At 45.2% G+C, this 27,596-nt stretch overlaps 1 protein-coding gene across 5 annotated transcripts; it reads right to left on the bottom strand.

Moving 5' to 3' along the window:
* Positions 1 to 115: 115 nt before the first annotated feature.
* Positions 116 to 22,358, bottom strand: NEK9 (NIMA related kinase 9; the record flags this gene model as incomplete). 5 transcript variants are annotated; one of them, XM_082000087.1, is made up of 23 exons in its annotated part: positions 116 to 238; positions 650 to 862; positions 1,281 to 1,445; positions 1,680 to 1,870; positions 2,412 to 2,471; positions 2,701 to 2,871; positions 3,251 to 3,412; positions 3,967 to 4,075; positions 4,464 to 4,619; positions 5,482 to 5,528; positions 5,946 to 6,146; positions 7,100 to 7,244; positions 8,472 to 8,664; positions 9,759 to 9,809; positions 10,743 to 10,807; positions 11,403 to 11,513; positions 12,471 to 12,602; positions 15,245 to 15,350; positions 17,228 to 17,298; positions 18,177 to 18,232; positions 20,810 to 20,987; positions 21,743 to 21,772; positions 22,170 to 22,358. In XM_082000087.1, the coding sequence occupies 23 exons, from the start codon at positions 22,356 to 22,358 to the stop codon at positions 116 to 118; spliced, it is 2,925 nt and encodes a 974-aa protein (XP_081856213.1). The 5 variants fall into 5 exon arrangements, with proteins under 5 accessions (XP_081856213.1, XP_081856214.1, XP_081856216.1 ...); XM_082000088.1 differs by having other exon boundaries at positions 116 to 232; XM_082000090.1 differs by lacking the exon at positions 21,743 to 21,772 and having other exon boundaries at positions 650 to 848; positions 1,267 to 1,445.
* Positions 22,359 to 27,596: the final 5,238 nt, after the last annotated feature.

The following is a 27,596-nucleotide window of genomic DNA, read 5'->3' as shown; positions in this document are numbered from 1 at the left end:
CTCTGGAGCCTCCGGCCTCGCTCCTTGTCTGCGAGTGACCTGAAGCCAGGAAAGCCGCTCTCTGCATTCGGTTAGTGTGCTGTGAAGTTAGATGGATCCCAGTGGGCTCAGTAGACTAGAGGCTGGAGCGGCACGAGTCCGTTCCCAGGAGACACCAGGAATCTGAATCCAAGTCAGGTTTCGGATCCACATCCATCTCCTCTTTGGCTGTCTGTGTTCCTTTGGAATGAACCTCCACCTGCCAAAACACAGAGCAGTTATCCAAACAGCTCTAGGACTAGCTGCAAAGAAGCTAGTAGCCACCCAAGGCACAATTCCTATTCTCCACTGCCATTTGGGACTCTCTGCAACATCTGGCCGCCCACACCTTCTCATCAGGAGAAATAAAGGGGAATCCCAGGTCCCTCAAGGACTGGGCTGTCATCACAAAAAACTGTCGTCTTGGTTTCACTCCTGTTGCTACTACCACAGCCTGCATCAGCAACTCAAAGAGGAGACAGGCACCGTGCTCAGTCCCCCCATTCTGCTCTAAGAGAGACTTCTGTTAAGAGCTGCTGCCTTCTGTGCAGCCTCCACAATCTATGTAGGAGCCAAGATCAGCGTGGTGAGCCCTGAGCATGGATGTGCAACCCAGGTGATGGGTCCTCACCTGCTGCATTCCCTCTGTTCCCCTGCAGAACTGCTGGAGTTGGGCACTCAGACGAACAGTTTCCTGCTGCAGCTTCTTCTGATCTTCCAGACACTGTAAAACCAGGCCTCGGAGATGCGCCACCTCCGCTTGCAGAGCACTGCACATGCAGCCAGCAACAGGAGATGCTGGCTTCCCTTCACCACATGGCAAGGTTGGACTCAGGCCAGTAGGCTGCAGAGACACAGAAGGAAGTCAGGCCAGGTTTGAGTGCAAGGCCAGGAGTTATATATGCCACAAGAAGCAGCCATGCACAGAAAGTGTCACTCCAGCTCCTTTCCCAACTTCCCAAACTTCTAGCAGCCAAGATCAGCAAGCTACTAGTCATTACGTCTTCAGTAATTTTTCCAACTGCATTTTTCCACAGAACTGATCTCATTATTGTCAATCTGACCAAGCCCCAGCTTTGTGTTCTAGATTCCTGTGAATTGTTCTCTTTGCAGCATCATCTCTGATTATCAACAGCCCTCTTCTCATCATCCAGATGAATTAGGCCAATCCAATACCCTCTTCTCATTTCTCCCCATAATTCAAACATTGCCATTTATGGCCCCCAGAGCTTTTCACCAAGCATTCACTTGGATAACATTACCCAGGGCTCCATTTTGGGCTTATTTGATCCAACAGGTTCCTCAGGGGCCACTTTGAGTCCTTGAAGTTTCTGGTAAGGGAGAGTCTCCTTCTCAGGCTCTGAAGATGCCATACTCAGAGGAAAGGGGCTGTCAGGCATGGGGATGAATTCAGCGTTCTCCAGCTCCTAGATACACAAAAGCCACAGTCAGGCCTGCCTACCTTCCAAGCAACTGACTTAATCTCCTCAAGCAATGCACCAGCACCCTCTTGTGGTAAAAAAAGACAGCGAGGCCTAACGGGCTCCCGGCACAGCACAGCCCTGAGAACTTTTTGGAGCATCCCTTAAAGGCGGAAGGGGCCACTCACTCTTCCCCAGCCTAGATCCCCATTTTAAGGCACTTCTGAGACACCACATTACCTTCCGCAGCCAGCCAGGGCAGGAGCTGCTGTCAGCACTGTTGCCTCCCTTAGCTTCTGTGGTGCTGATCCAGCCCCCCAACTCACGATCTGCTTCCATGGTTCCCCGAAAGCCTCCACTGGGATTGGGGGTCTCCGCTTCCTGTTCGTTATCCTCTTCCTCTCCTCCTCCAGTTGTACAGCTTTGAGCCACTAGCAAAAAAAGAGTGAAAACTTTATACTTTCCCCATCTCTGCTATTCCTGTTGCCAAACCCCAGCTGGAACAGAGAAGATGCAGAAATTTGGGCTGTATGGCCATGGTGAGAGCACATGCTAGTGGCATCTCCTTCAATAGCTTATCTCCCTACAGTCCTCCACTAAAGGGCTTGTATGCAGCAGACTTTTGCAGCTTTTTGCCCCAGCCCTCCCACAGGTCCAAGAAATGACTCCAGCAGCTGCCCCATAGCCCCCCTTCCCTTATCAGCTCCCTTCGGTGAATTCCTCTCAGCTTTTCCTTGTGAAATTGAAGTTCCTCAATTACAAAGGCCTCACTGCATCCATGTTTTTCCTCCTCTGTTTCAGTTCTCTTTCCTAGCTTTGGGCTATCCCTTCCCATGCACGGCACTAACTAGATTTCCTCCCTTTGAACTTTTCTGTGAGGCCTTTCAAATACAGAGAAATCATGCTGCAGGACCAAGCTGCACTAACCCCTGAACGGACTTAAGCCACAGCTCCCCAGGGCAGGTTACTCACCAGTACCAATGGACAGGCCACTGCTGTTGGATCGGATTGTTTTAGAGTTCAACACCTTCTCTGCAAAGAGAGAAGCATGTTTTCAGTTAAAAGTGCCCCATGGAAAGCAAGCAACTCCTACAACAGCACACAACAAAGCCAATGTTGCAAGCCTAGAGCTCAGACGAGCTTGCCACATTTCCCCGCAGCAACCTGGCCTGTTCCCAGGCAGGATTTATAGTCTAGGTCCTGGCAAGCAATACATAATCATAACCAAGATCCCAAAATCTTATCCTAAACTTACACTTACCAACAATGATGATGGTGTGCCAACCACGGCATGACAGGTCTGGAACGTGATGCAACGATCCAAATATTGGCCGAGGCCATGAGGTACAAATATCCGAGCCATGAGCTCTCTCAGTCGATGTCATTGCCAGACGCCCATTCCCACCATTACCCCAGGCAAAGATATGGTTGTCTGAGGAAAGAGAGATTCAGGAACCTCAATTCACTCCCTCCCTCTCAGCCTGTAATTGCTACAAGGTTCACAGCCTCTCTGCTGTAACTGCTGTCCCAAAGTATCTAACCCACCAGCTCCATTTTGGCAGTGGGAGAACAAGCTGATAACAAATCTAACAGGCAGCCACCAAGCCAGCACTCTGCAGCCTCAGGGACAGTGAATGCTTGGTGCTGCACTGGGACAAATAAGAGGGCCAGGCAGCCCCAATCTAGGAGGATTTCTTTATTTCAGTGCAGTGCTGCAGGGGTGGTCTACGAAATGCCTGGTGGGAGAGAGTTAACCACACTGCAGATCTAGTTCAAAGAAACCCACCACAACCTCACAAAGACCCACTCACCGTCAGTAGCAGCTATGGTGAATTCATCTCCACATGAAACCCTGATCACCTGCTTACCCCCCAAGGGGCCACCCAGCAGGTTAATTCCCAGGTGCTTCTTATAGTCCCCAACACCAAGCTGTCCGCACTTGTTGGAGCCGAAGGTCAGCAGGCGGCCTCGCTCTGAGAGGAGAAACAGGGAGACAGTCACAGCGAGGGCCCAACTCTGGAAGCAGCGATGCATGCAGAGAACTAGCAGCCACAGCCCATGACCAGAAAGGACTGTGGTGAGAAGCCAGCCAGGCTGGGAGGGGATAGTGCCAGCCAAGAGGAATGGCTTCAGTCTGGAAACACCTCCCCAGTTCCTTCTCCTGTTGCTCCCCTTTTCTGATGCTGAGGGCTGGGACTCCTCACAGCCTTCTGACTGGTGTCACTTGGGCAAAGCCCAGCTCAGTCATAAACAAGTCTTCCTCTATCCCAGAGCATGATTCTTCCCCAAACCTTTTTTTTTTCCCCTTCCTTTAAAAAAAGGGGAAGGCGGACCCAGAAGCTGGTATTGCTGCTTCAGTTGGCCAGTAGGCAACACTGCTGAGGAACAGGAATCCTGTGTTCCTGGAGCAGGCATGAGCCTTGCTACTAAGAGTACAACCCTCAGTGTCAAGGGCCAGGCTGAAAGGGCAAAGCTGACGTAAAGTAATTCAGCAACTAGTATTCACTTCTTAATACATACGGCTCACCATCAATGGAAGCTGTGTGTGTCTTCCCTGGAGAAATGGTACGGATCTTGTAAAAGGACAGCTGCTTGGCCAAAGTAAGGGAAGTGGCATATGGCACCTCACAGTACGTCTGAGAAAAGACATGTGGGTAAGCACAGAGTGAAAATCCACACATTCGTCAGCTAAGACCTACTCAAGCAGGTCTTGGCAGACCACAACATTAACCTAGGCAGTCCCAACACAGCTATGGTAAAGAACTACCAGAATCCATATCACTGTCTAAGTCACCCTGGAGCAGCTCACTTTTTCACTACCTCAGATCTGACATAAGCCCATAGGGCAGACAGGAAACTGAGGAACAAACTGCCTCTTCCCAGAGTCCCAGTATCTATTGTCCTGGCTTGGAATTAACAAACTGGCACAAAGCTAATGAATGCTTTGTCACTGTCACAGGACCTCCACTTCCCAATGTACTACTGATTGCTGGGAGCTGGAGTCAGGGGCCCAAATGCACTTACGTCATGGTTGATTATCCCTGATGTGCACTGATTCAAGCCCAGCTTGTTGAACTCGTTGAGTCCACATGCCAATACTTTGCCTGTCTGGGTGAGCAGGAAAGTCCCATCACAGCCACAGTGAACGGACACAATGTTTAAAGTCTTTGGAACATCCACCTATATGGAAGAAATATATCCCAAGAAAATCAAAATCCCAACACCTAGCACATAGAAGCTGGCACATGGAAAACACATGGCGTTAGAGCAGTGGTTCAGCTAGTCTGCTCACTGACAATACCCAATGCAGTTATTTTGAATGAAGGTGTAAGAGTATCATAAAATCTATAGCATACTGAAACTCCGGTCACAATGCAGAAATTCAAGGCATTCTAGACCTTATGTGCTCACTAGACACCAGTGAGCCAGCACAGGAACCAGAAACGTAGCGCACAGGCATCCTGGCCAGCTGGGGTCTGCAAGCACCTGACCCAGTTAGCAGAGCAGGGCTAGGTCTGTGCTGTGTGGGTGTGATACTTTGTGACCACAGATATTTGACTTCAAGGCATATCCTTGTTGGTTTCTAACACTCAATGGATTAGACTACCTCAATTACCCCTAGCACTGTATTTCAAGAGGGTTTTACTTTCAACTCATCTTTAACTCAATATGCCAAATTCAAAGACTCCCTGTTGTTTGCACTGCAGCGAGTTTCTTCTACAGACCCAAGGTACGCAATTTTGTATTTCCTACTAGGATTTCTACAACATTAAGTTTGGCATTTCAAGTTCCAGCATGGAGATCAGAGCAATGAAGCTCTAAGTCATGATGCTGGCTGGTTTGGGAGTGGTATGCTCCTCTGCCATGATCTCTAGGGAGAAATGAAGCAAAATGAAGTGAGCAAGCAAAGTTAAAACCCTTGCAAACTCTACAATACCTCAGAAAAAAAACACCTGAGCCTCAGATAGTTAGTATTTCCAAACAGCAACTAAATAGGATTTATGTCCGTGCAGATTTTGAGAAGTAGTAGTCACAGTCCTACCTTCTGAGGGGTGTAGTGATCTTCTTCTGAATCCACGCCCAAGCGCCCTGCATCAGTGAAAACACTGCAGTTAGAAATGGCCTTACAAGGTGCCCACCCCTAAAAAAATGGTATGGTCTCTCCATAGTCCCAAAGGAATCTCCCTACAGAACTAGAAACCCGCACCCCTACATGTATCATTGCCTGCCAATCCTCAAGGTAACCCAACTCCACTCACAGAACAACTGCCCCACCCACAATGAAGCCAAGTGGCACCCTAGAGCTTCCCAAAGTAAAGTCCCAAGGGCTCAGTCCCCAGTTCCCCATTCTTACAAGGAAAGAAAGCCCCAAAGCAACAATGTTCTTTGGCCCCTAGGGCATACTAGACAGCCCTCACCCCAGCCCTGCATTACACACCTGCACCAAGCCGCTTTCTGGAGCGGGCATGCCCCAGTGCCTTTAGGTTCCAGGGAGACTCTACCTACCGTACTCTCCACAGCCCCACGTGTAGACTTCTCTGTTCCTGGTCAGCACTGCCACATGGTTATCTCCACATGAGACCTGCTCCACAGGGTTGGTAAGAAAGAAATCCAGCTGCAGGGGCTCAAGCACTTCAGAGCCATAAGCCTTGTCAACGCCAATGCATCCATAATAGTCTGAGCCAAAGGCATACACCTGACCCTCATCTGAAGGACACAAGGGAAGCTCAGTCAGCACACAGAGCTTGTATTAGGCTGCGTATTAACCTCTTAGGACACAGCCACAGCAACCTCTTTTCTGTAATCATCCTCCTCTTCAGTGCAGAAGAATTTCATCAGGAGACTACGGAGTCTTTTCTTGCTCACATTAAGATGGATGACCTTTCACCATAACCTGCAGCTATGTCAGGCCACCAGTGTCAAAAAACTCTTGGGCTGAACTTTCTGAACTAACACTTTCTTTTAACAGAAACACACAAATTGATCCTGTGGCTCCTTAAGTCACTCCTCCAGCACACTGAGCATCTGAGCTTACCTCTGTCAAGCTTTTGCTTTTGCAGCACTGGCAAAAATAGGCTGGAAACTACCTCGTTGAGAATTGTTTTCATGCGTAAAGCAAGATTCAGATTCTTCCATAACAGACAACACCACAGTTAACCCATCTTTAAAAGTATGAGCAGGGTTAGAATTAGAGACAGCTACCAGGTCTCAAGCTTTCTGAATGAAACAGCAAATCTCAGATGCACATCTTTTTTTATGATTTCATTGGGTGACTTGTTCTCCACACAGTCCAAAAAGAGTTTCAAACACATTTACATTCTTGACTTCAGGCTCCTCTGTCTTTAACATGGGCATGTAGGGAGGCAATACATACACTGGCAAGAGCAGGGATGCTGCACAGCCACAAGGAGCTGTGCTCAACACACAGCTTCATCATCAAAAAGGAGCACATCCTTAGCAAAACACCCAGCCTTCTTGGGAGTCAGTATCTTCCTCTGATCTATCTCCACTACTGCACCTACTATCCTCAAAACTGAAGGGTGAGTAACATACGGGACTTTCTCCTTTGTGCACAAAGCTGCTCTGCTAATCTTATTGTGAAGCAAACATCTCCACAGCACAGGAAAGTGAGGGGACAGTGGTCCCCTTTCAGCTCTCACCTGTGATGCACACTGTGAAATCATCTCCACAGGACACCTGGCGAATGGCTTTTCCCTGAAGTTTCTCAACATGCTTTGGTTGCCGGTAGGAGGCTCTGTCTCCATGTCCCAGCTGCCCATGCAACTTGGTGCCGCCCTGCATATTCTGCGAGACAGAAATATCCAGTAAGGTTATGTATCCACAGCTCCAGAGATGGTGCCAATAGTTGCAGCACCTCAATCAAACAACAGAAGCCAGCAAAGAGCATGAGAAAGTGTGTTAGCTACTCTAGGGAACAGACTGCTATGTGGCATAACAGCAGGCAACATTTTAAATGGCAGCACAAGCTTTCAGGCAGTTAGTTATGCACTAACAAGGAGTAACTTGGTCTCAGGCCACCAGGTGGTGAGGAATCCCTGCTCCTTTCTCATCTGCCAGGCTACAGAACCTGCTCCCTGCTGCAGGACTGAAATTCATCCTTCAGTTTTTGGACCTTCTTTACTAAATCCTAATGGCTGCAAAGAAACCCATAACAGAAAACATATGTCACTGAAGTGGCCAGACCTACCAATTCTACAGGAAAACCAAAACAACTCTTCAGTGGAGTTGAAGCTAAAGCTAAAATATTAATAGCCAGCTGAAAGTTTTCAGTGGCCGTTCTTGCAGGAATATCCAGAAATGACATCAAGTTGCTCTCCTCCCATTTGGATTCTCCTTCTTCTCTCACCCACCTATGAGTACTTTCTAATCTGTCTTAAGAGATTCTGTACCATCAGTCTTCAAGCCTGTGGAAGCCTGAAGATGCAGAATACCTCCATGTCACTGACCAGCTAAGCCCCAGAAGACTGGATTCAATTGTTTTAAATGGATTAAATGTCACCACTTCTTTATTCACTTTAAGCTATTGCAGAATTTCCACTCATCATAAAACACAGAGTTATTTAGTACAAGACATCTCTGGTTTCATCCACAAGCTGCCTCACAGATGACATCTGTATTACAACAACCTCACCTCTTCTGATCTCAGAAAACCTTCCTCAAAAATATGCAACACAAAGAGCATCACAAAACCTCCAGTGCACTTCTAGTTGACAGAAACGGGGGGGAGAAGAGATGTTTGACTTGGTATCTAGGCCTAAAAGTCCACCACCTACAGTCCTCAAGCACACAGCAAGTCTCCAACACACTTCCTGGCATGATGGTGAACTTCACCCAAAAACACGCTTGCCTTGAGAGACTTGGGTCAGCCCCAAAGCAAGTGGCCTCACACAGTGTCCACTGCAATCAGATTTCTCTTTCCAAGCTGCCTGTCCATCTGATTCTAACAGGCTCATGAACAGTCAGACTGTCCTCTCCCACCCTTACCCTCTTCCTGCAGTTTCTCTCACTTACCACCCAGGTGTAGAGCTCCTTCTCCACTGTCACCACAGCAAAGTGAGTGTTACCAGCACACACCTGGCGTGCACTGCAGCCACTTTTGATCGCATCCAGCTTCTGGGGGGTAGACTTCCCGCCCCCCCAAACATACACCTCACTAGTCCGTGAAGTCACCACTGCAATGGGAGCCTCATTCATGGTACTTGACCTGCACAAGACCCCCCGCAACAAAACACACATGCTTTTAATAATGAGTTTGCATTCACTGTCATCACTCATTTTCCTACTGTAGTCTATCAGTTTCCTTCACAACCATTCATGGTTTTTATTTTCACAAACTCTTCTCTTTGTTGAGTGGTTTTGAGACCTCAACTGCTATAAAGAGACTCAGGATCAAACCTGTCTCAAAGCAGCAGTAGAAGTAGCCTCCACGAAGCATTTTAAAAAGCCTACAATCCAATTTTATGTCATTTAAAAAGACTGGGCTTTCACTGAATGGCCACGGAGCTGTTCTCATTTGTGAAAAATTAAAGCCTTACAAGCAATCATGAAACCTTGCTCAAAATACAGAAGCATCCAAAAGCTTCTAACTTTCCTCTCTCCTCTCTATTTAAATTACAGGCTTCCATCTGAGGCCAAAAATATAACTCTTCGATGCAAGTAAGAATCAATTCACAAGCAGATTGCAAAATGGAAGTTGTAATCAAAGTAAACTGTTTGCGAGCAACCCATTAACTGGAACAACTTCACATAAAGTGCTCAGATAGTACATCCAAGTTTATGATGAAAAAAAGCTGAAATTCTATCAGACAAATCAACAGAACAGCTATACATATCACGGAAGCTATCTGCTTCATGGATCAACCCTGCTTACAGGCTTACTGGGGACTGTGGAAAACCTGGGCATATATCCAGTTTTATGAAAGATATTTATATTCTTTTAATGTTCAACATTCAGACAGTCATATTCTTCCTGCTCAAAGGAATTTGTATGAAAGGAGGAATCTAAATTACATCCTCAGATATGCAGGCTGTAAAGACTACATCCTCAGTAGGACAGATTAGAGTTGTATAGGACCTGCTGAACTCAGGTTCCAGCCATACATATAAGCAGGATATAAAAGGCAGAGTAAAACACAGGACAATAACCATGTAACAAGCATGTCAAATTCCCAGCATTTAGGGATCTTCTAAACTACACTATTCCATTAAGGTTGTCACAGACTAACACTCTCAGTAAAGTTCCTCTCTGGGGAGCTGTTCTCTCCAGACTTCCTTTCAAACACATGCCCAAATAATTACCTTGGTCGCTTATTTGGCCCATTAAGCAGTGTGACTTTCTCTTCCATCTCCCTGCCAAAGGAGAAGAAGCATTTTAGGAAACAGTAACATCGCCCAAAGCAATTTACTGACAAGCAGCACACACAGACTGCTTTCCTGTCCAATAAAATGCTGCTCCCTCTTGGAGGAAATCTGTCAGCTGTTTACGATCTCACAGCAATACATAGTAAGTAGGGCAGAAGTAATGTACCATATAGCTAACAAACTTCCAGAAGAGCTGAGGACAGCAAACTACATATATACCAGGATGTGGCCAAACAATACCCATATTGCATAAGAATGGTCTTAAATGGCTAAATATTATCAGGATTCGGTCTTTTACCAGTGCACACAGCAAGACAAAACTCAAACTTTGCTGACCTAAAAGAACCTTGTTACAAAGGACTAAGTCTGCTGTCCACAAAGCAACAAATGGGGGATCCAAACCGTCCCAAATTATGGCCAACCTTTCATGAAGAGACAGTGTGTGCAAGCTGATGGTCAAACTACGCCAAAATGGGCCACTTTCAATGCAACTCTCTCCACAAGGAGGAGGCAACAAAGGGAGAAATCAAAGGTCTTTATATTGCATGATATGTATATTTTGAAAGACCTTTTCCAATGACCCTTTGTTTACAGAGATTTGAAGAGCAGGAAGCAGCATTCCTCAAAGGACCTTCAAAAAGGGATGCCTCAAAGTTCTCAGTGTAACAGCTTCTGACAAAGGACGCAGAGACCTTTCTAACCGTACCCATGCACCAACAGAACATAGGGATTGATCAGGAGACAAGAGAGCAAGAATGCGCTTCTCTCCTAAAGAGGATGAAGCGTATTTCAACAACTGCCTCAGGTCAGGCCAAGTTAACCTAAGGACTTTACTACAAAAGCATAAATGCCGCTAGCCTGCACAAACCCTCCTATTCTCTCTGACACCTGTCCAGGTTTCAGGCAAGACCAACCGATTACCTTCTGCGTTTGCTAAGAAGGGGATGTTCAAGCAATTCATCTGCTGTAGGTCTCTTCTCTGGATCCTGAAAGAAGCAAACAACAAGTCATTCTCTAGGAAATGCTCATCATCTACAACCAAATCTTGGGCCAGGAAACCTCATTCAAGCCTGCTTGGACCTCCTTCTCTGACTGCCTTCAGAAAGGAAAGGAATTAATTCAAATATCTGGAATGAATAGGGATAAATGCCAGGGATGTGGAGGGACTTCCATGCTCTGAAGGTATCAATACTATGTTTGCTTTCAAGAAATTCATCCCCTACAGACAGCCAGAGTCACAGACAGAAAGCCAGAACCATAAGAGACCATACAGAGATGATGCTCCCACTTCCGTAACACTGCATTAGAAAATAACTGCTTCTGCCAGCCCATTAAATAACTGTCATCAGAGTAAACCCAACAACCCTCCAGAGCCCACAGGTCTGAATGGCATCTTGAGACAATGCTTTCAGAGGACTGGAGGAAGCCCAGCCTCAGTGGTGCCTCAGGCCTCTCAGAAATTACCCTGCATCAACAGTGTTCACGCTGAAACAGGCATGTCATTCCCCTCCACCCCTGAATTCCATGGCTTAGGCAGCTGGCAAGGAGTGTCTGAAAGTTAAAAAAAAGTATTTTGCCAACCTGATCAAGGCAGGAATTCACCATCTGGATCAGGTCCCGGGAGTAGACAGTGGAATCGACCTCCATGGCACGATTTCCCTGTACAATCTTCACACAAAGGTTCAGGGGATTCTAGGCAGAAACCAGAAACCAGCTGTAAGGGAGCTGAACTGGACAATGTGTCCAATGGGGAGAGATGCTATAGGCCACTATTATTTTCTTCCTCCTTCTCTGATCGGGACACACCCTCCTTCTTCCCTGCCTAGTACATTCTCCAGAAATCTAGTAACTCCTGCAGAAATGGTACCTCTGATAGCTAGGACTTGGTGGCAACATCCAGCCTTTCACCAAATTCCCTAACAGTGGAGGGAATTTAGGCTTCTCTTTGCATTGAATATCCTACACAGCATATTGCCAGTGAAACACCAGACAGCAGCAGAGTTACTGGGGCCTCGGTAGCCATGATGAGAGGAAGTCAGGAAAGGATGGTATTTTCACATTGGCTCTTTAAGGGCTACAAAATCTTGCACCATGGCAGCTAGCAGCTTTTCCCATCACAAGGCACAAGCTGGCAAATCACATTTGCAGCCAGCAAAGCTCCCTTTCACCCTCTCCATGCCAGTTTGACCACATTTTTGCTCAAACTTTGAGAAAAGGGTAACAGGTTTTAATCTGAAGGCTGGAAGTTTTCACTGCAGAACACTGCACAGAAAATTCACAGCTAGTAATGCTGAAAAAAACCCAAAAAACTACACAATCATAAACTTCCTCCTTGTAGAGAAAACATCACATTTCATTCACAACCATGATACAAGTTAGCACAGCTTGTATGCTGCGTCTGGTAAAGCTAGGGCTGCAGACAAGGGTGGGTTTGGCAGAAGCCAGAGAGGCACCTGTAGTGCAAGGTAGCGGAAATCATGCAGACATTTTCTCTGGCTACAGCTGGCATTCCCAGGCCACTGTTTTCTTAATCAGCAGATTTAAACAACAATGAAAGAAAAACATGAGTTAAGAAAGCTATGAGCCAAGTGTGAATCTCAGGGTGATAAAAAATAAGATTGTTCAGTCCATCCTGGTTTGTAGACTTACAGTAGCATCAAAGGTCCTCTTCAGAGTAAGCAGCTCAAAGATGACACAGCCCACAGCCCAAATATCTGATTTGAAGTTGTATTTCACACCCTGGCAGAGTTCTGGGGACATGTAATACGGAGTTCCCACCAGCTAGGAAAAATAACATTTAAAAATCAGAAATGATCCAGCAGCCTTCAATGCAGGAGCTCTATGTCCATCATGTCCATCCATACACAGGCCCATGAGCATCAGAGCTAGACACAACTTTAACACAGCACTGAAGTGACACAGATGACACACCCCACCATGTGCTGGAGGGATAGGAACAAGCAGCACATTTCTTCTCTTCTTGTCCACAAGTCTGTGCTTGCATTTCTCAGAAGATCCCAGACACCTCTCTGCTCAGATCCTGATGTGGTACATACTTCTCAGTAGAGTAGTAGTCATGAGAATGCAGCAAGGACTTGCCCCTCTCTTAAGCCTCTGATTACCTCTAAATGTAGTTTATTTATGTACTGACCAGGCATATGGAAACCCTCATAAGAGGTGTATGGAAAAGGGATCTAGCAAAGCTTCCAATCACAGATGCCAGCCCATGGCTATGGAGTCACTCTGTCTGATCACAAGGTACTGCCAGGACAAAGTCTCCAATGAAAGAGGGGTTACTTTCGGGTCAGTAAATAGAAAGCTGGCATGAGTCCCACCTGAAAGGCTTTCACTTCAGAAGTGGGCTTTTTTTCAAACACCCCTCACCACACAGAATATCCCAAACCCCAGCACTTAAATACAGAAGCCCTCCCAGCTACAACAGAAATAATGACAGAGCTCAAAGTCACAACAAGGAGACACAGAACAAACACAATAAAAGGTGTAAGAATGAAGCTTGCAGATGAATGGAGCTCACTCCCTAGCTAGGAACTAGACAGCAAAATACAATTAAAAAGACAGAATTTAGAACGGGAAATATTTATAGTTGGCCTCTTTTCACCCCTCTCAGCAAAGCACCGAGGAGTACACAGCTTGCCTTTCATTAGGCTCTGCTAGTACACCAGATATCCAATGGGCACATTCAGAATCTGCCATGTCCCTTCCACTTCCCGTTACAGAGCGTAACAGCTACAGAGCTAGGTGAGTCCTAGCCACGGGAAGGTTTAGAAGCCCACCTAGTTAGAGTATTATATGGAGAACCAGGACATTGCACCTAAACCTTTTTTAAGCAAAGGATAATGTAAGCTTTCTGTACGAATGACACAGACATATTTTCTATATCTTCCTTGGTGAATGGGAGAATGATGTATTAAGAAATCAGCATTTAGTAAGCAAGATGTAAACATTTCACAAAATTGTAATTCGACTGTTACAATTACAAATACTGACAATAACGTGTTTTGCACTCATGTCACAAAAAATGACCTCCAGACTGCCACTGATCATTAGATCACAAAATGAGCAACTAGCCCAGAGCACAGCCAGCATATACAGAATGAAATGCGGTTGAAGGTATGTAGTTTAAAATTTTTAAAAGTGAAAAAGATAAAAAAAAAAAACTCGCAGGTGTAGATGAACACACACAACACAGGCAAAAACAAACCTGGAAATTCATAGCACAGACTGCACTTTCTCTGAAAGCCAGAAGGCCATGAAAAACATGATGAAACAGGAAGCGGTTTTGCTACAAGCCGGCTTAGCGAGGGCTTTATGCAGTAGCCTTGAGCTCCCACTTAATGTGCAACAGCACAATAGCACTCATGTTCTGGAAGGAGGTTGACAAGTATTTAACTACACATCCTAACAGAACACCAAGAGCTTGCATTAAATCTAATAATACAGCCTGGTAAGGGGAAGTGCAGGCTGGCTTGCATCCCAAACTATAATAAAGGTCTTTAGCAAATAGGAGCTCCAGACAACATCTCCCTTTCCAAGCCTAGCACTCACCACAGAAATTAATGGAGCTGGGAAATCCAAGCTGAGCCTTTCAGGTGCCTGCAATACAGCTTACCTTGTGTCATAACCCTGCCTGCAAAACCGCTTTCTGGAAGGGTCTGGAACAAAGCCAACCTTGACAGCCTTCTGGTAGAATTAATCTCTCCTACAAAGCTTTGCTCCCTTCCAAGGGCACTACCAATAAACCACACACCTGGTTTCCTTAAGAAGCACAAGTGCCTTTCTTCCTTTTTTGTAACTCAGTCCAGAGCCTGAGTATTAAAGAGAAAGGAGACATACCTATGGTACAATGCAATGTCAGGCAAACAGATCCAAGCTATCTCAGATCCAGCTGAGGCAAAATGCCTCTCTTAGCACAGCAGCATGACCAAATGAATTTAACTTGCTAAGCTGGGCTTAACTAGCCCAGACAGAGAGTGCTGTACTGATGTGACTATACTGCTGTCTCCGTACCTTCGGATAGCACTGCCTTCGTGTTACACAGATTCAGTTTTGCAAGTACTATGCCTAGGTACCAGGGAAGGAAGACCAGTGCTCTCTAGCACAGTTATACTGTCTCTGGCACAATTCCATGCTCACAGCAGCAATTATCTTTAGCCTACTGCTGCTTTACAGAGAGACAGACCTCCAAAAGGTAACCTGGAAGCAAGGATAATGGCAGGCTGCAACACACCAGCAAATATGCCAATGTTAGTGGGATAACATTGACGGGAAGTTGAGGGGAGAAGGAAAGGAAAACGACAGAAAACCAGCAGCAAGAATGTACAGCATCCCCGGTCTTCTGCAAGGCATGCAGAGCTGAAAGAAAAACACACCTCAGTTTGCACACAAAGGCAGCAGATACTCACAGTCTCAGCCATAGAGTACTCAGAGTTCAGCTTCTTTGCCAACCCATAGTCTCCCAATTTAATCAGGTTTGCCTTGGTTAGAAAGATATTTAATGTCTTTATATCTCTGAAAGGAGAAGAAGAAATGCAGACACTCAAATATATTTCTGCATTTCAGAGTCTTCCACACACTACTTCTCCTCCCCCCAAAATGAAGTACTTGCTACTCTGCCAGAACTGTCTCACATACAGAGAGCTCTCCAAAGGCAATTTGACCCCAAATACTGGGGCAGTACCTGCAGTTATCCATGTTTTATCACATCCCCACAAAACACAACACAGTCTAAAAAGCTCAGGCTCCAGACACCTATGTAAAAGCCACAGATCAAAGAGAGTTCTTTTCCCCCCCTCTCAGTCTCTTCTTGTATGAAGGTCATTCAGTAGGTCTTATTTTTCCTGGTTTTATAAATAGACCCAAGCCAGGAGTCACTGAGCTCAGTACAAACAAAAATGTATGCATGAATATGTATGTATACAAAAATAAACACACACACACAGAGGGTATGAAACAGATGCCACTCTAGAACTTACGCATAAACATCCCTCTACCTTACACCTCAAGACCAACTCTTTGTAACTATGCCCAGATCAAAATGCTGATGGCCACAAAAATGCTGAATTCTGAAACTCATTGAAAACACTTTCTCCCAGGCAGAATAATTTATATGTAGTCTCACAGATCAATATAAGAGGCTGTAAATATAGAGAGGAAGCCCCTGCAGAATATATGCTTCCCATGGCCAAAACTTTGTAACACTCCCTTTTCCTAATGTACCATCAACAACTTCCCAGTGCAGATCAGGACAACATCAAGTAAAGCAGCACTTTGCATTCATCCATTTGGGGCATCGCAAAGTCCTGGGTCACTCTGACAATGCCTGCAGCAGGAGGAAATCACTGCAAACATTTAAATAACTGTTCAATTCGTTATTATGGAAGGATTTGGGGCCAAACATGTTCCTAGACTGTGAACCCTGCCGCAAAGATGGGCAACAGAGGTGGTAAGCAGGAAATCACTGCAAAACCAGGACAGACATGGCATCTGCCTTAGGTCAAAAACTTTGGCACTACTTTGTTGAGTGTAGGGTACCAACCTTTCATTAGCAAGGCTTGCCAATTACCAAAGATTTAGAATGGCAGCAACCACAATGCTATCCCACAGAAAACATCCTCACACAGCTATGCACATTAGTTAAGAGAAGGATGTTGTGCAGCACACAATCCAAACATGCTAGAAACAGCTGTCTACATGTGCAGCGCTCTCCAGAACGTTACAGCCTCCTTGAAGCACACATAAGCCATGAAATTTACTCCTCCCAAACAGAAAAGGGCAACAGAAAGGTAATTGGTTACTCACTAAAACCTCAGAGTCAATGTCAAAAGTACCACTACCAGCTAACAAGCTGTATTACTTCCTTAAATTAACAGGCTGAAGAAATGAGATTTGGCCAAATGTAGGAAAAATCTTTGCATGAGTTATATTACAGCAATGCACCAATGCAAAGTCTTAATCACTGTTAGCCTCCAGGAATTACAGAACGATGTACATGTTGGTTTGAAGCTATTAATTGTGGAGCAGGTAGGAAGTACCTTTGGTCTGTGGTAACTGCTCTTCCTACACATTTCAGCAAATATCGTTTATATGCTATGGCAATAAAGGGCCAATTTACTTCCTTCCTACATGGATTAACTCTTTGTTCACAAAGCTGCAGCATCAGAGACAGCAATTCCATTTTCATATTCAAAATTTCTTGCATATTTATCACAAGACCAAGAAAAAAAACTTTACAGAAGTGATACTTAACATCTAGGCAGTCCAGCTACGCTTTGGAGAGAAGCTCAGTGCTTGCCTTAAACACAGAAGGAAAGGCTACTCAGAAGAGTTCTGCACTCACATTCATGAACCGCACTGGTTACCTTAGCTTTACCGCATGCCACACTTACCTGTGAAGAATTCCTGCTCGATGAATGCAGCTCACAGCTGATGCAATTTGAAAGAGATACCAAACCACCATCTGCAAAGGTAGGAATAAAAGCTTTATGTGAGGCTCAAACCTGCCCCTCTAAACCCCATACGTCCCTGTCACACAGAGGCACAGCAAGAAGGCCTGACCATACCATTTAGATGCTCCTTCAGGAATATGAAAATTTATAATTTCCTGGTTTGGAAATCTCTGAAAAGATATTCCAAAAGGTAGATTGTTCTAGTGCTGTTCATAGTGTCTGTCCTGACAAGTGTCACAAAATTCAATCAGTGAAAAGACTTAGGAATGACACCTACTGACCACCTGGGAAAGATCTACAGTTGGGCTCTCTGGAATATGAGCTGTGACCATTTAATATTCACTATGAGCCGGAAGGCCTTAGAAGTCATTTTATAAGATAAATAAGCGTAATCGTTAACCACCTCAGCATGAGGTGGAAGCAGACAGCAGAAAGTAAGTTTAAAAAATAAAGAAAAATAAAAGAAAAAGGAACAAGAACATAAAAAGATCTGTGGTGAGACAGATGCAAGGTAATTACTCAGAAAAGAACCTACAAAATGGTTAAGAAGAGAGAGAAATTGAGTACTAGCTAGGAAGAAACACAGAAAGAGGTTTTAAAGTTAGCCAAGATGATAAGGTGACAAAAGTCAGTTGCGTGCTCTCTTTCATTATTCCTCCCTCAGAAGCTTATACTGCTTATAGACAGTCAAAAAGGAAAAGAAAACGTTTCTGATAGTCCATAAATGTTTGCAATATTCAACAGGAGAGGAAGGATGTCAGTCCACAGATATACACAGGAACTCCCCACCAGCACTACAGGAAAAATGCTGTATAAATACTCAGAAAACTAGACAGTTCCCCAGAACATTAGGCCAGCCCCAGTGCTCCCTCAAACCAGTGCAAATTACCTCTTCTTCAAATAACTTGTCCTTCTGACGCAGAATCTTATCGTAGAGGTTCCCTCCTGTAATAATAAGTGAGTGAGAAAGACAGAGAGGTTCATCTTAGTTAACAGCAGCAGTTACTCTGCTCAGGTATTGCTGGGAATACTCAAATCCCCCAAAAGATCTGATGAATCAGTACAGCTCTCCCTCAGCACTCTTCACTTAAACTAGTCAGGCACTCACAAAATTAAGTTCTAAACGATTCAGGCACTCACAAAAATAACTTCTTCTTCCATCTAAGAACTTCACTGGCATACCTAAACTTAAACAGAGATGATTAACACCACCATTTAATACTCTCCAAAAAGTGAATCAGTAAGATAGGCTAGCAGTCCCTACTTTTTTTTACCTGTAAGCACTTCACCTGTAAGCACTTCTTGGGATATGTAAACATTTGTAACCTGTACACCAAATCACATGAGATTGTCCTGCTCAGCATTATATATAAATAATACATTTAAAAAAGAGAAAGAAAGCAATTTTAAGTTCAGAGTAGTCCCTGAAAGCACAAGTTACTGCCTTTCCCCACTTACTGCCCAGCTCTGACCTGCCTCTCTCCTTCATCTGCCCTGCCTGCCAAATACATCGATGCGGAATTCACAAAGCTTTGACAACAGCAGCACCACCAACAGAAGCCTGAAATCAGCAGAATCTTCAGGGCACATCACAATTTCAAGGTAGCAGGCTGAAAATCAAGGAGAGCTAAGAGAAATGATGCTGATGGCTGCAGGCAGTGAGACTCCGTCAGATTAGCATCCTACCAGTAAATCCTCAATCTCTGATCACACCCTGTTGCTATTCCATTTCCCAGTTATATATTATGTCCTAATAGTAATGGAACACCAGACCATTTCCCATGGGTATGGTGCAAGACAGCTTTCTGCTGTATGACTTCCATGGGCCTGTCAAGTTACAGATGTCTAAAGCAGGTCGCAGTGGCTCCTTTGCCTCCTTGAGGGGCTTAGGTCAGACTTGCACATTAGGAAGTCTTATGGTATCATGATATATATACAGAATTACAGGCAAATAAATCAAAACTTGGCTTCCTCCCCTGTAAAATGAGGGCAATATTTACTCATATTTGAACATCTTTCCTAGATCTCCAGGAAATGTGCCAATCAAACAGTACAAACTTTGGATTCTGAGGAGTGTCTGATAGCGACTAGTCCAGTTTTATGTTAAAAATTACTCACAAGTTATCTTGGACTTGTACACTGTAAAAAAAAACCCAACAAAAAAACCAACAAACCAAACACAGAAACAACTATTAACACATTGGCAAAACCAGTACCCACAAGTCTAAATAAGATTCCCTTTCTCACGTCCCTAGTTCTGTACCACTCAGACATATTCAAGCAACGCAGGCTGAACTCATCTTTTGGTTATTGTCCCAAAGTAAGACAATCGGGTTAGGGACATTAACAAATACGTATAGACATCAGTACTATGCAGTTTCCCTCTATGCCTTCCAACGAATTTATAATGGCCCCAAGCATGCAGTCTTTTCAGGGCAGCTAAATAACTCAGAGTACTCCTAAAATAAATAGTGCATCAAAAAGATAACATTCGCCACTCTTGCACTGGACTCCACCCTGCATAAGAACAAAAAGCAGAGAAGGAAAACCAGCTTTGGCCAATCTACTAACCAGGGTGTTTAACACCCTTCAAAAATACTTCGCACAACTCTCTTGCCCTCCCCAACCTGTCCCCATGAAAGCAATCTGTTTAAGAGGATAACAACATGATGATAGCCTTTTCCACCAAAAAAGTTTCTGCTGATGAGCCAAGGCTTAACATAAGCCCCGAACACACACAGGATACCTAGCTGGGGAGCTGTCCCACCCAACCAAATAGGAACTGTACTGCAGTCCTAGGCAGGTATCCTGTTCCAGCAGTATTAGCTGTATGTGACCTCCTCTTCCAGCTAAGGGCAGCTGCAACTCAGACCCTCACATCAAATCCTTCTATCTCTCCATCCCAACCAAGATGGTTTCCTCTGCCATCTCCAAACAATACCATCTGATCTACTCTTGGAAGGAACTTTAAAGTTTTCTCCACCACCAGGAGAACTGGGTTATTTTTTTTTGATTGTAGACATAGAAGCTGATAGCATAAGGCAAGAAAAAGTCCTGATTGCAGTGTGCCAGTAGACTTTCAAGCTTTGATTTATAATTGCCAAATGGAGAGGTCTACTTAAGTGATGCTACTGAAAAACAGCCACACTCTGTAGTGGCAGAATGGCGTGAATATCCTCATGGTCTTTTTCCCCTGTCTCCCTAAAAGAGCACAGCAAGGTGCACTAGAACTGTACATTACTAATAACCCACTTCTTCCACTGTACCAGCTACTCAGAAGACTCAAGAAATCATCTACAGCCTGAACTGCCTGCACTAACTACTGGGCTTCTTTCTTTGGCACCCAAGACACAAATAAATCAGAAGGGTTCTCAATCTCTTCTTCAGAAGGTACGCAGCAGAATCCACCTCCGCTCCTCTGCTCCCCAGAGGACATCCCAGGAAGACTCCCTGGAGGTTCTGCAGGAGGGTGACTCGGCAACATGGCAGACACCTGTTTGTAAGTGGGAGTAGGGATCTCACCATTACAGTACTCCAGCTCAATCAGCAGCGTGGTGTTATCCATGAAGTGATTGTAGTATGCGATGATGTTCTCATGCTGCAACAGGGCAAGGATAACGATTTCGTTCAAAGCATCACGACGCTCCTTTTCTGACAGTCGGGTCAGGTCCACCTCCTTCCACACCACAAGTGAGTCATCCTGAAACACAACATCTTTTAATTAAAAACACACTACCTTGAAGATAACAGTATGTGCCTTTATAGCAGGAAATTAAAATTTCACGAAAGGTAAAAAGACCTTCCTGCCTCTTACAGATTTCAGACAAAGATTCTTCACAACAATAAGTTTTGAGGTTTTCTGTTTGTCGCTAGGAATAGTGATGGCCTGAAGCCATCTTTCTAGCTGGCCAGCACTTGCTTTGGGGGAAAAAACCAACAACAAAACCACCAACAAAAAAGCCATACTACAAAGTCTCCAGGGAAAGACACAGACTTTGTTTTGTTTCAATATTTCAATAAAGACTAAACATACTCCAGTTCAATAAAGGGAGAACAGTGTGTTTCCAACCCCATAACTGTAGGATATTGTACAAGACCATAAAGCACCACAAATACCCAGATACTCCTAAAAAAAAAAAATCATGGAAACGAGAACAAATTTAGTTTGCACTTGTTAGGCCCACCCATGTTGTCAGACATGCTATGAGCAATCTGTTAAGTGAACAGCATATACTTAAAACTGTTTGAGCTGTGACACCTCAGGGCAGCCTTCCCCCAGAAAAAGCCCGCAGAATTTCCCTTGGGAACCAAGTCAAGCGCTTTTCTTTGACAGCTGCTAAAAAGCACAACTACGATCAAACTGGATGGGATTAAAGGACCTGGGAGCAATGGGAGGACCGGCTTTTCAGCCCGTTTCCCCCAATTATGCTGAAACGCTGATCACGCAAGAGTTACCTGTATGAGATGCCCCCATGTCCTCTGTGACTGGAATAAAACATAGAAAAATGAGGAATCTATTAGCGTCAGAAGAGTCTCCACACCTTCCCACGAAACTTTAGGGGACCGAGAGACTGACGGTGCTCATTCATGCTGAAACCCAAACCCTGCACCCCTTGACACCGAGGGCTTAAGTCACGGCTTTGCACCCGGGCTGTTGCCAGAGCGGCGCCGGAGGCTGTCACCCAGAGGGCTGTCAGTCACCCCAGGGGGCAAGCCCCGCTTTGGCTCTTCGGGCGCAGGGGCCTCCAAGCACCCAGGCTCCGGAAAACGCCCACTCGCCCTGACAGCGGCCCTTGGCCCTCCTCGGGGCCGCCCCCAGGGCCCCCTTCCTCGGGGGAGGAGGAGGAGGAAAGGGGTCCGCCCCGCCGCCGGGGCAGCCTACCTCGGTGCGGCGGTAGAGGGTGGCCTCGCCGAAGGCGCCGCGGCCCAGGGTGCGGATGGGGATGTAGTGCAGCTCCTCCTGCTCGCCGGGCAGGCTGCCGCCGCCGCGGGAGCCGCCCCTGCCCGAGGACTCGCTGCCGAAGTCGGAGCTGATGGAGTCGCAGTGCCGCTCGTACTCGCCCAGCGACATGGCGGCGGCGCGGCCGCGCTGCGGCCCGGCTCTCCCTCAGCGAGGCCCCTCGAGCCCGACGGGCTCCATATTGGTTCCCGACGACGACCCGGAACCGCTTCCTGCCGCTGCCGCCGCGACGACCTCCCCACTCCCGCCTCTGCCGGGGCCCAGCCTCAGCCCCGCCCGCCGCCCCCCGGCCCCGGCCGGGGCCCAGCCGCCGCAAACGGATTAAAAGCGTATTAAAACCAGCGCTTTAAGCGACGTAAGGTGTGTAGCGCTCGTGCCCGCAGCCGGTGTGGGGACATCATCGACACCCAGGGTGAGGCACGGGCTGCCGAAGCCGTCTTCCACTTCTTCCTCCCGCCCCTCGCCTCCCTCATAAAACCTGCGAGAGCAGAAGTTGCCTCAGACTCTTGCCAGGGACGTTCTTTTACTTCCCAAGAAGTCAAGAGTTCAAGGTTACTTTCCTAAAAAGCTTTCATATTACATCTTGGTAATAAAAAGAAGTAACTGATTTATATCCAAAAAGTCATTACTGTTTCTTATCATGCAGATGTTAACTTTTTGTTTTGCTTAACTATACCACAGCATAATACACATTATTGAAAAATAATTGCTACAAGGGAGAACACACCGATAAACACAACTGTATCCCAGGGTCAAAGATCTGCTGGAAAGATGAAGGCACCTGAGATGGACACACATTTCACATCATTAATGAAACCCAGCAGTGCCACTCATGATTCCTGACTTTTCTCTCTAACCAAGACGAAATAAATGGAAAGCTTCATAAATAATATTTTAGATCTGGAGCTGCAATAACTTCCCTGTCATAAGTATTAGCAACCTTAATCTTATGTAAGTGATTTATTTTCTTCATAGATAATGCACACCATCATCATTTCAATATTTTGTTTTCAAAGCTCAGCAGTCACAACCGCAGATGGGAAAGTGGAGCTGAACAGTGGGGAATGTTCACTGCAGGACAAGGTGATCTGACACTTACAGGAGGAGCACAAATCCTTAAAACAAGGTACGACAAAGCCTGGTTAGCTCTTATCCCACTCCCTTGGGAAGACGCTTTATTGCTTGGAGCATGAAACAACAGGCAGGGGTCCTTGCAATGTGGTGAGGGTTAAAGAGCTGTTCAGTATTATACACACCTATTTTAAAAGTGAGTAACTTATCCATCAAAGTTTTTTTGCTGTGCATCATATCTGTTTCCACACAAAGATGTCCTTCCAAGCGGCAAAGACAGCATGTCAGTTTTAGAATAAAGGAGCTTGCAGGAATGCATGAAGAAGTTCAGACATGTTCTGCTCGGGATCATTCACTCCCTCCACTGAAAGGGGAGTACCTGGCAAAATGTCATCTGTCCAATAATAATAATTAAAAAAAAAAAAAATCAAGATGGCAAAATCTCACGGAAATGGGATTAAGGAATCTGGAACAGTTGTAGAAAACCAGAAGACTAATTGAAAAAGTAAATCTTAATTTTTCTGATTTGAAAAGTAGAGTTGTTATTGCCTGTTATTATCTGCAGTATCATACAAATTCTTCCATAAAATGATCACAGTAGTAGCCACAATCAGGTTTAGCTGTGCCACAACATTGACTTTACTATGCTTTAAAAAGCAAGGCAAGTAATTCTCCCAGCAAGATGCCCCTAGGGGAAGTAACAGCCGCTGCCCACTCAGGTGTATTGGAATATGACTGAAGACTATACACCTGACTTTACACTGAATTTTTTACTCAAACATTTAAAGAAATCAGACCACATAGAGGCAATGGGCCATTCTGCCTCTTGCAAAATCATTACTGAACAATGAATTTGTATAAGGATAGGAATGCTGTAATTTAAACCAAATCATAGCAAGTATCGGCCTCGGTTCAAAGATCTCATTCATGGTTTTCCGAGTCAAGACAGTACATTGATTATGTTACTAACACAAGGAAAGAGAAGCCGACACTGAGAAGGAAGAAATGACAGGGCATCTACATGGTTAATTATAATGAAGATGAGATTCCAGTCACAAATGTATAGCAAATATCTTACATCTGGGGGAAGATTATCCAAACAAAGTATATCCGGGGGAAATAAAAAAAATAAGCAGCTGGTATGGGTGAGAAAACCCTAGAAGGTAAAGCTCTGCAGCAGATCAGACCAGACCTGCAACGGGGTATAGCTAGGGAACACAAGCATGTCCTCCCTTCTGCCTGCCCTGGCTGTGTGGTGGCTGTAGGAACAGCATCCCCCATATAACCAAGAAAAAACAAGTTCATCTCATTACAATTCTAACAGAACCTCCTCATGCAGCTTATGGAAACATCACATAATGCAACCAATTTAAAAGCTCAGGGAAAAGATACCTCAGGAATATCAGCTATGAAAGGAAATTAAGTGACAGGAAACCACAGTGAGACAGAGCAATGTGAGCATGGTTCTGTCGTTGCCTTTTTTGAGTAACACGCCCCCAAAGGAAGTTATTCAACATGTATTTCAGTTTTTGCAATAAAATGTACAACAAGTCAGATGGGTCCTTCAGGACACAGCAGCTTTCTCTGAACATGAGCCTAACAAATGATCCTCATAGCAAAGATCACTGGAATGGACACCTGGAGACCACAGGTCCTCTGGCAGACTGTGTCAGCAAGCAAACTAATGCATTGAGTTTAAGGTGATAAACCACACAGACCTCTGGCAACAGAAGGAGCTATGAGGCATCAATTACTGCCATTTTGCAGAAAGTTTAACATACTTCAGCTCCAGCTGAAGCAGAGCAACTCCCAACTCCTGCCAGTGCAACAGACTTCCAGTGCAAAGCAAAACAGGCTTCCTACAAACACTGCTGAGCAAATACAAGTATTTTAGTGCTGCAGCAAAAGCTTGGTTTACAAAAAGGTCCACGAAATGCCAACAGGCAGTGTTTCTAAATCCTCTGCTCCTTCCACCTTCCTCAGAGAAAGGCAGGCCTGCCAGAGCCACCACACCACCACCAGCTGTGGTTTGGGGGAGGAACAACAGAACAAGCACAAGCCTGACAATTTTTTTAGGTGGAGAAGGGGCAGCAGACAAAACTACCAACGCTGAACTCCTGCAGTCTTCACCAGACCCGACTTTTTTTCTCTCCTGTAGCAGATGTATCCATTGCAGGTTTGTGCTCTCTCCTTCCCAGCAAGCCACCTTGAACATGCGGGAAGTTCATTGCCCAAAGTCTTTGCTCATGAAGGGCAAGGCTATCTCAGGCATCTGAAAGACAAGTACAGTAGAGCAACACAACTAAAGGTATGAGGGAGACAGAAATACATCACATGAACTGGCAGGGGTGAAGTGACGCCACACTACTTTCCCAAACCTCTGCTTGTAGGACCTCGTGAAACACACAGGCAGGAATCCCCTAATGGTCTCGCCAACCAGTTGCCAAACTAGTTTTGAGTCAAAAGTCCCTGATCTGCCAGTTAGGAGACAAAGCAGGTGTTGTACACTTGGGTTATTTCTCACATACCTGAGCAGCTTGTAAGAAATGAGCAGAGTGTGTAAAATGCTCATCCCCTTACGCGTGCCCGCACACAGCAGCTGCGGCAGGCACTTCGTACAGGGTGCAGCTGACACTGGCATAGCAGGAGGGGGAGTACGCGAAGATATACCTTACTTAGGAATGCTCACGCGCTGGTTAAGTAGTGTGGTAATTAAATCGTTAGTCACATTGACAAGTGGGTGGAAGAGGCTGGAAAAGTCTGATGCAGTTTGCTACAGGCAATTACAGATTTACCAGCGATGCATCTATCTCACACAAAGATGGGCTCAGACCCAAGTATCTGCAACTGCTCAACTTTAGCCCATTTCCCAGAAGTAAAATGGAACGAAGACACCAGCTGTGCATTTGCAGTACTCTGAAACAGCCCAGATCCACCGCCAACCTACCGCATGAGAACAACTGTACGATTTCACATACTTAAATATTCATCTGGGCAAGAACTTGCAGAGGCTAATCCTTATCCAAAGATCTGGGAATTTCCCCTCTTGAAATTCTCCCTGGTAATACTAACTAGTTATCTAGCACTTATGTTACTGTTACATGGCATATCTCACTTGGCTACCTCATGACAAAAGGCTCGCAGGCTCAACAGAGATCTGACGGCAGTTTGGTAAATACCTAACCACTCTTGAGTAAGCATCTGTCACTCACATAGGACCAACTCTTCTTTGCAACAATATAAAATTTCCTCTAAAGCACAAAACTGAAAGCAATTCCATTTGTCTTAATGAACTAAATTTTACTTGTGAGCTGACAGTGAAAAACTGAATCTTGTGCTCTAGAGCACCAGCCCTGTTTCACTATCAGACTCAAAATTCCTCCACATAGGGGGATATAATTAGGAAGGAGGAAAGAAGAAAGGCAGCAAATGGTAACTTGTATTACATTACTGGTCCCACTCTGCGGAGAAGCCCATGCAGCTGATACCTTTCCAGAGGCCGTAATTCTCAAATTCTTTGTAGATGAACTTTCACTAGAGAAACCCAAAGGGCTTGCAAGGGGTCTGTGTATTTGCTGCTTCCTGTGACAGGTCAGCTTGCAGGAAACAGCAGTCGGTAGGAACATGCACAGAGGACAAGATTCACACAGAGGACAAGATTCACACAGACAACTGAGGTGGGTTGTTTTTCCCCAAGAGAATTTTATTTGAGAAGTTTGACAAAATCCCCCAACCAGTCGTTACAGGTAAATCCATACCAGTCCCCCACACTTGTTCCCCAGTAACCATACCAGTACAGTGAAGATCAAAACGCAACACCAGAACGATGATAGTGTAATAGTCACCTGGGGAACCTAAGGCCTCACCACCACTTTTAAGATAAAGATAACTTTGTATTCCGATAAGGACGGGAAGAGGGTATCAAAACAGACAAGACTGGAAAAGCCCCTTTGTTGTACTGTCTTTTCAAGTTATATAAAAACAAAAGCAAAACCTTAACAGATCTACAGGCTTCAAACTGTAGGACCTAAAACTACCTTCAAATGACTTCTGTAATTCAGTCATGTGGCATCACTGCTGTTCTGCATTGTAACAGCTTTCAAAAATATACAAGGACAAAATGAATGCAAGGGCAGAGGAGTGGACTTGGGTTCTTAATATGGCTTTATCAAAAAAGAAACAAATTAAAAGCAATCTAAGCACTTGCCAGTGGAACTAACAACTCCAGGAACTTGGCAATGGCAAAGGGGAGGCAAAGTACTACTGTACTTAGATGAC

This window comes from Phaethon aethereus, assembly GCF_964289735.1.
Source record: "Phaethon aethereus genome assembly, chromosome: 5".
NCBI lineage: Eukaryota > Metazoa > Chordata > Aves > Phaethontiformes > Phaethontidae > Phaethon > Phaethon aethereus.
Note: the sequence above shows the minus strand (reverse complement) of the source record. Positions and strands in the feature narration are given on the sequence as shown.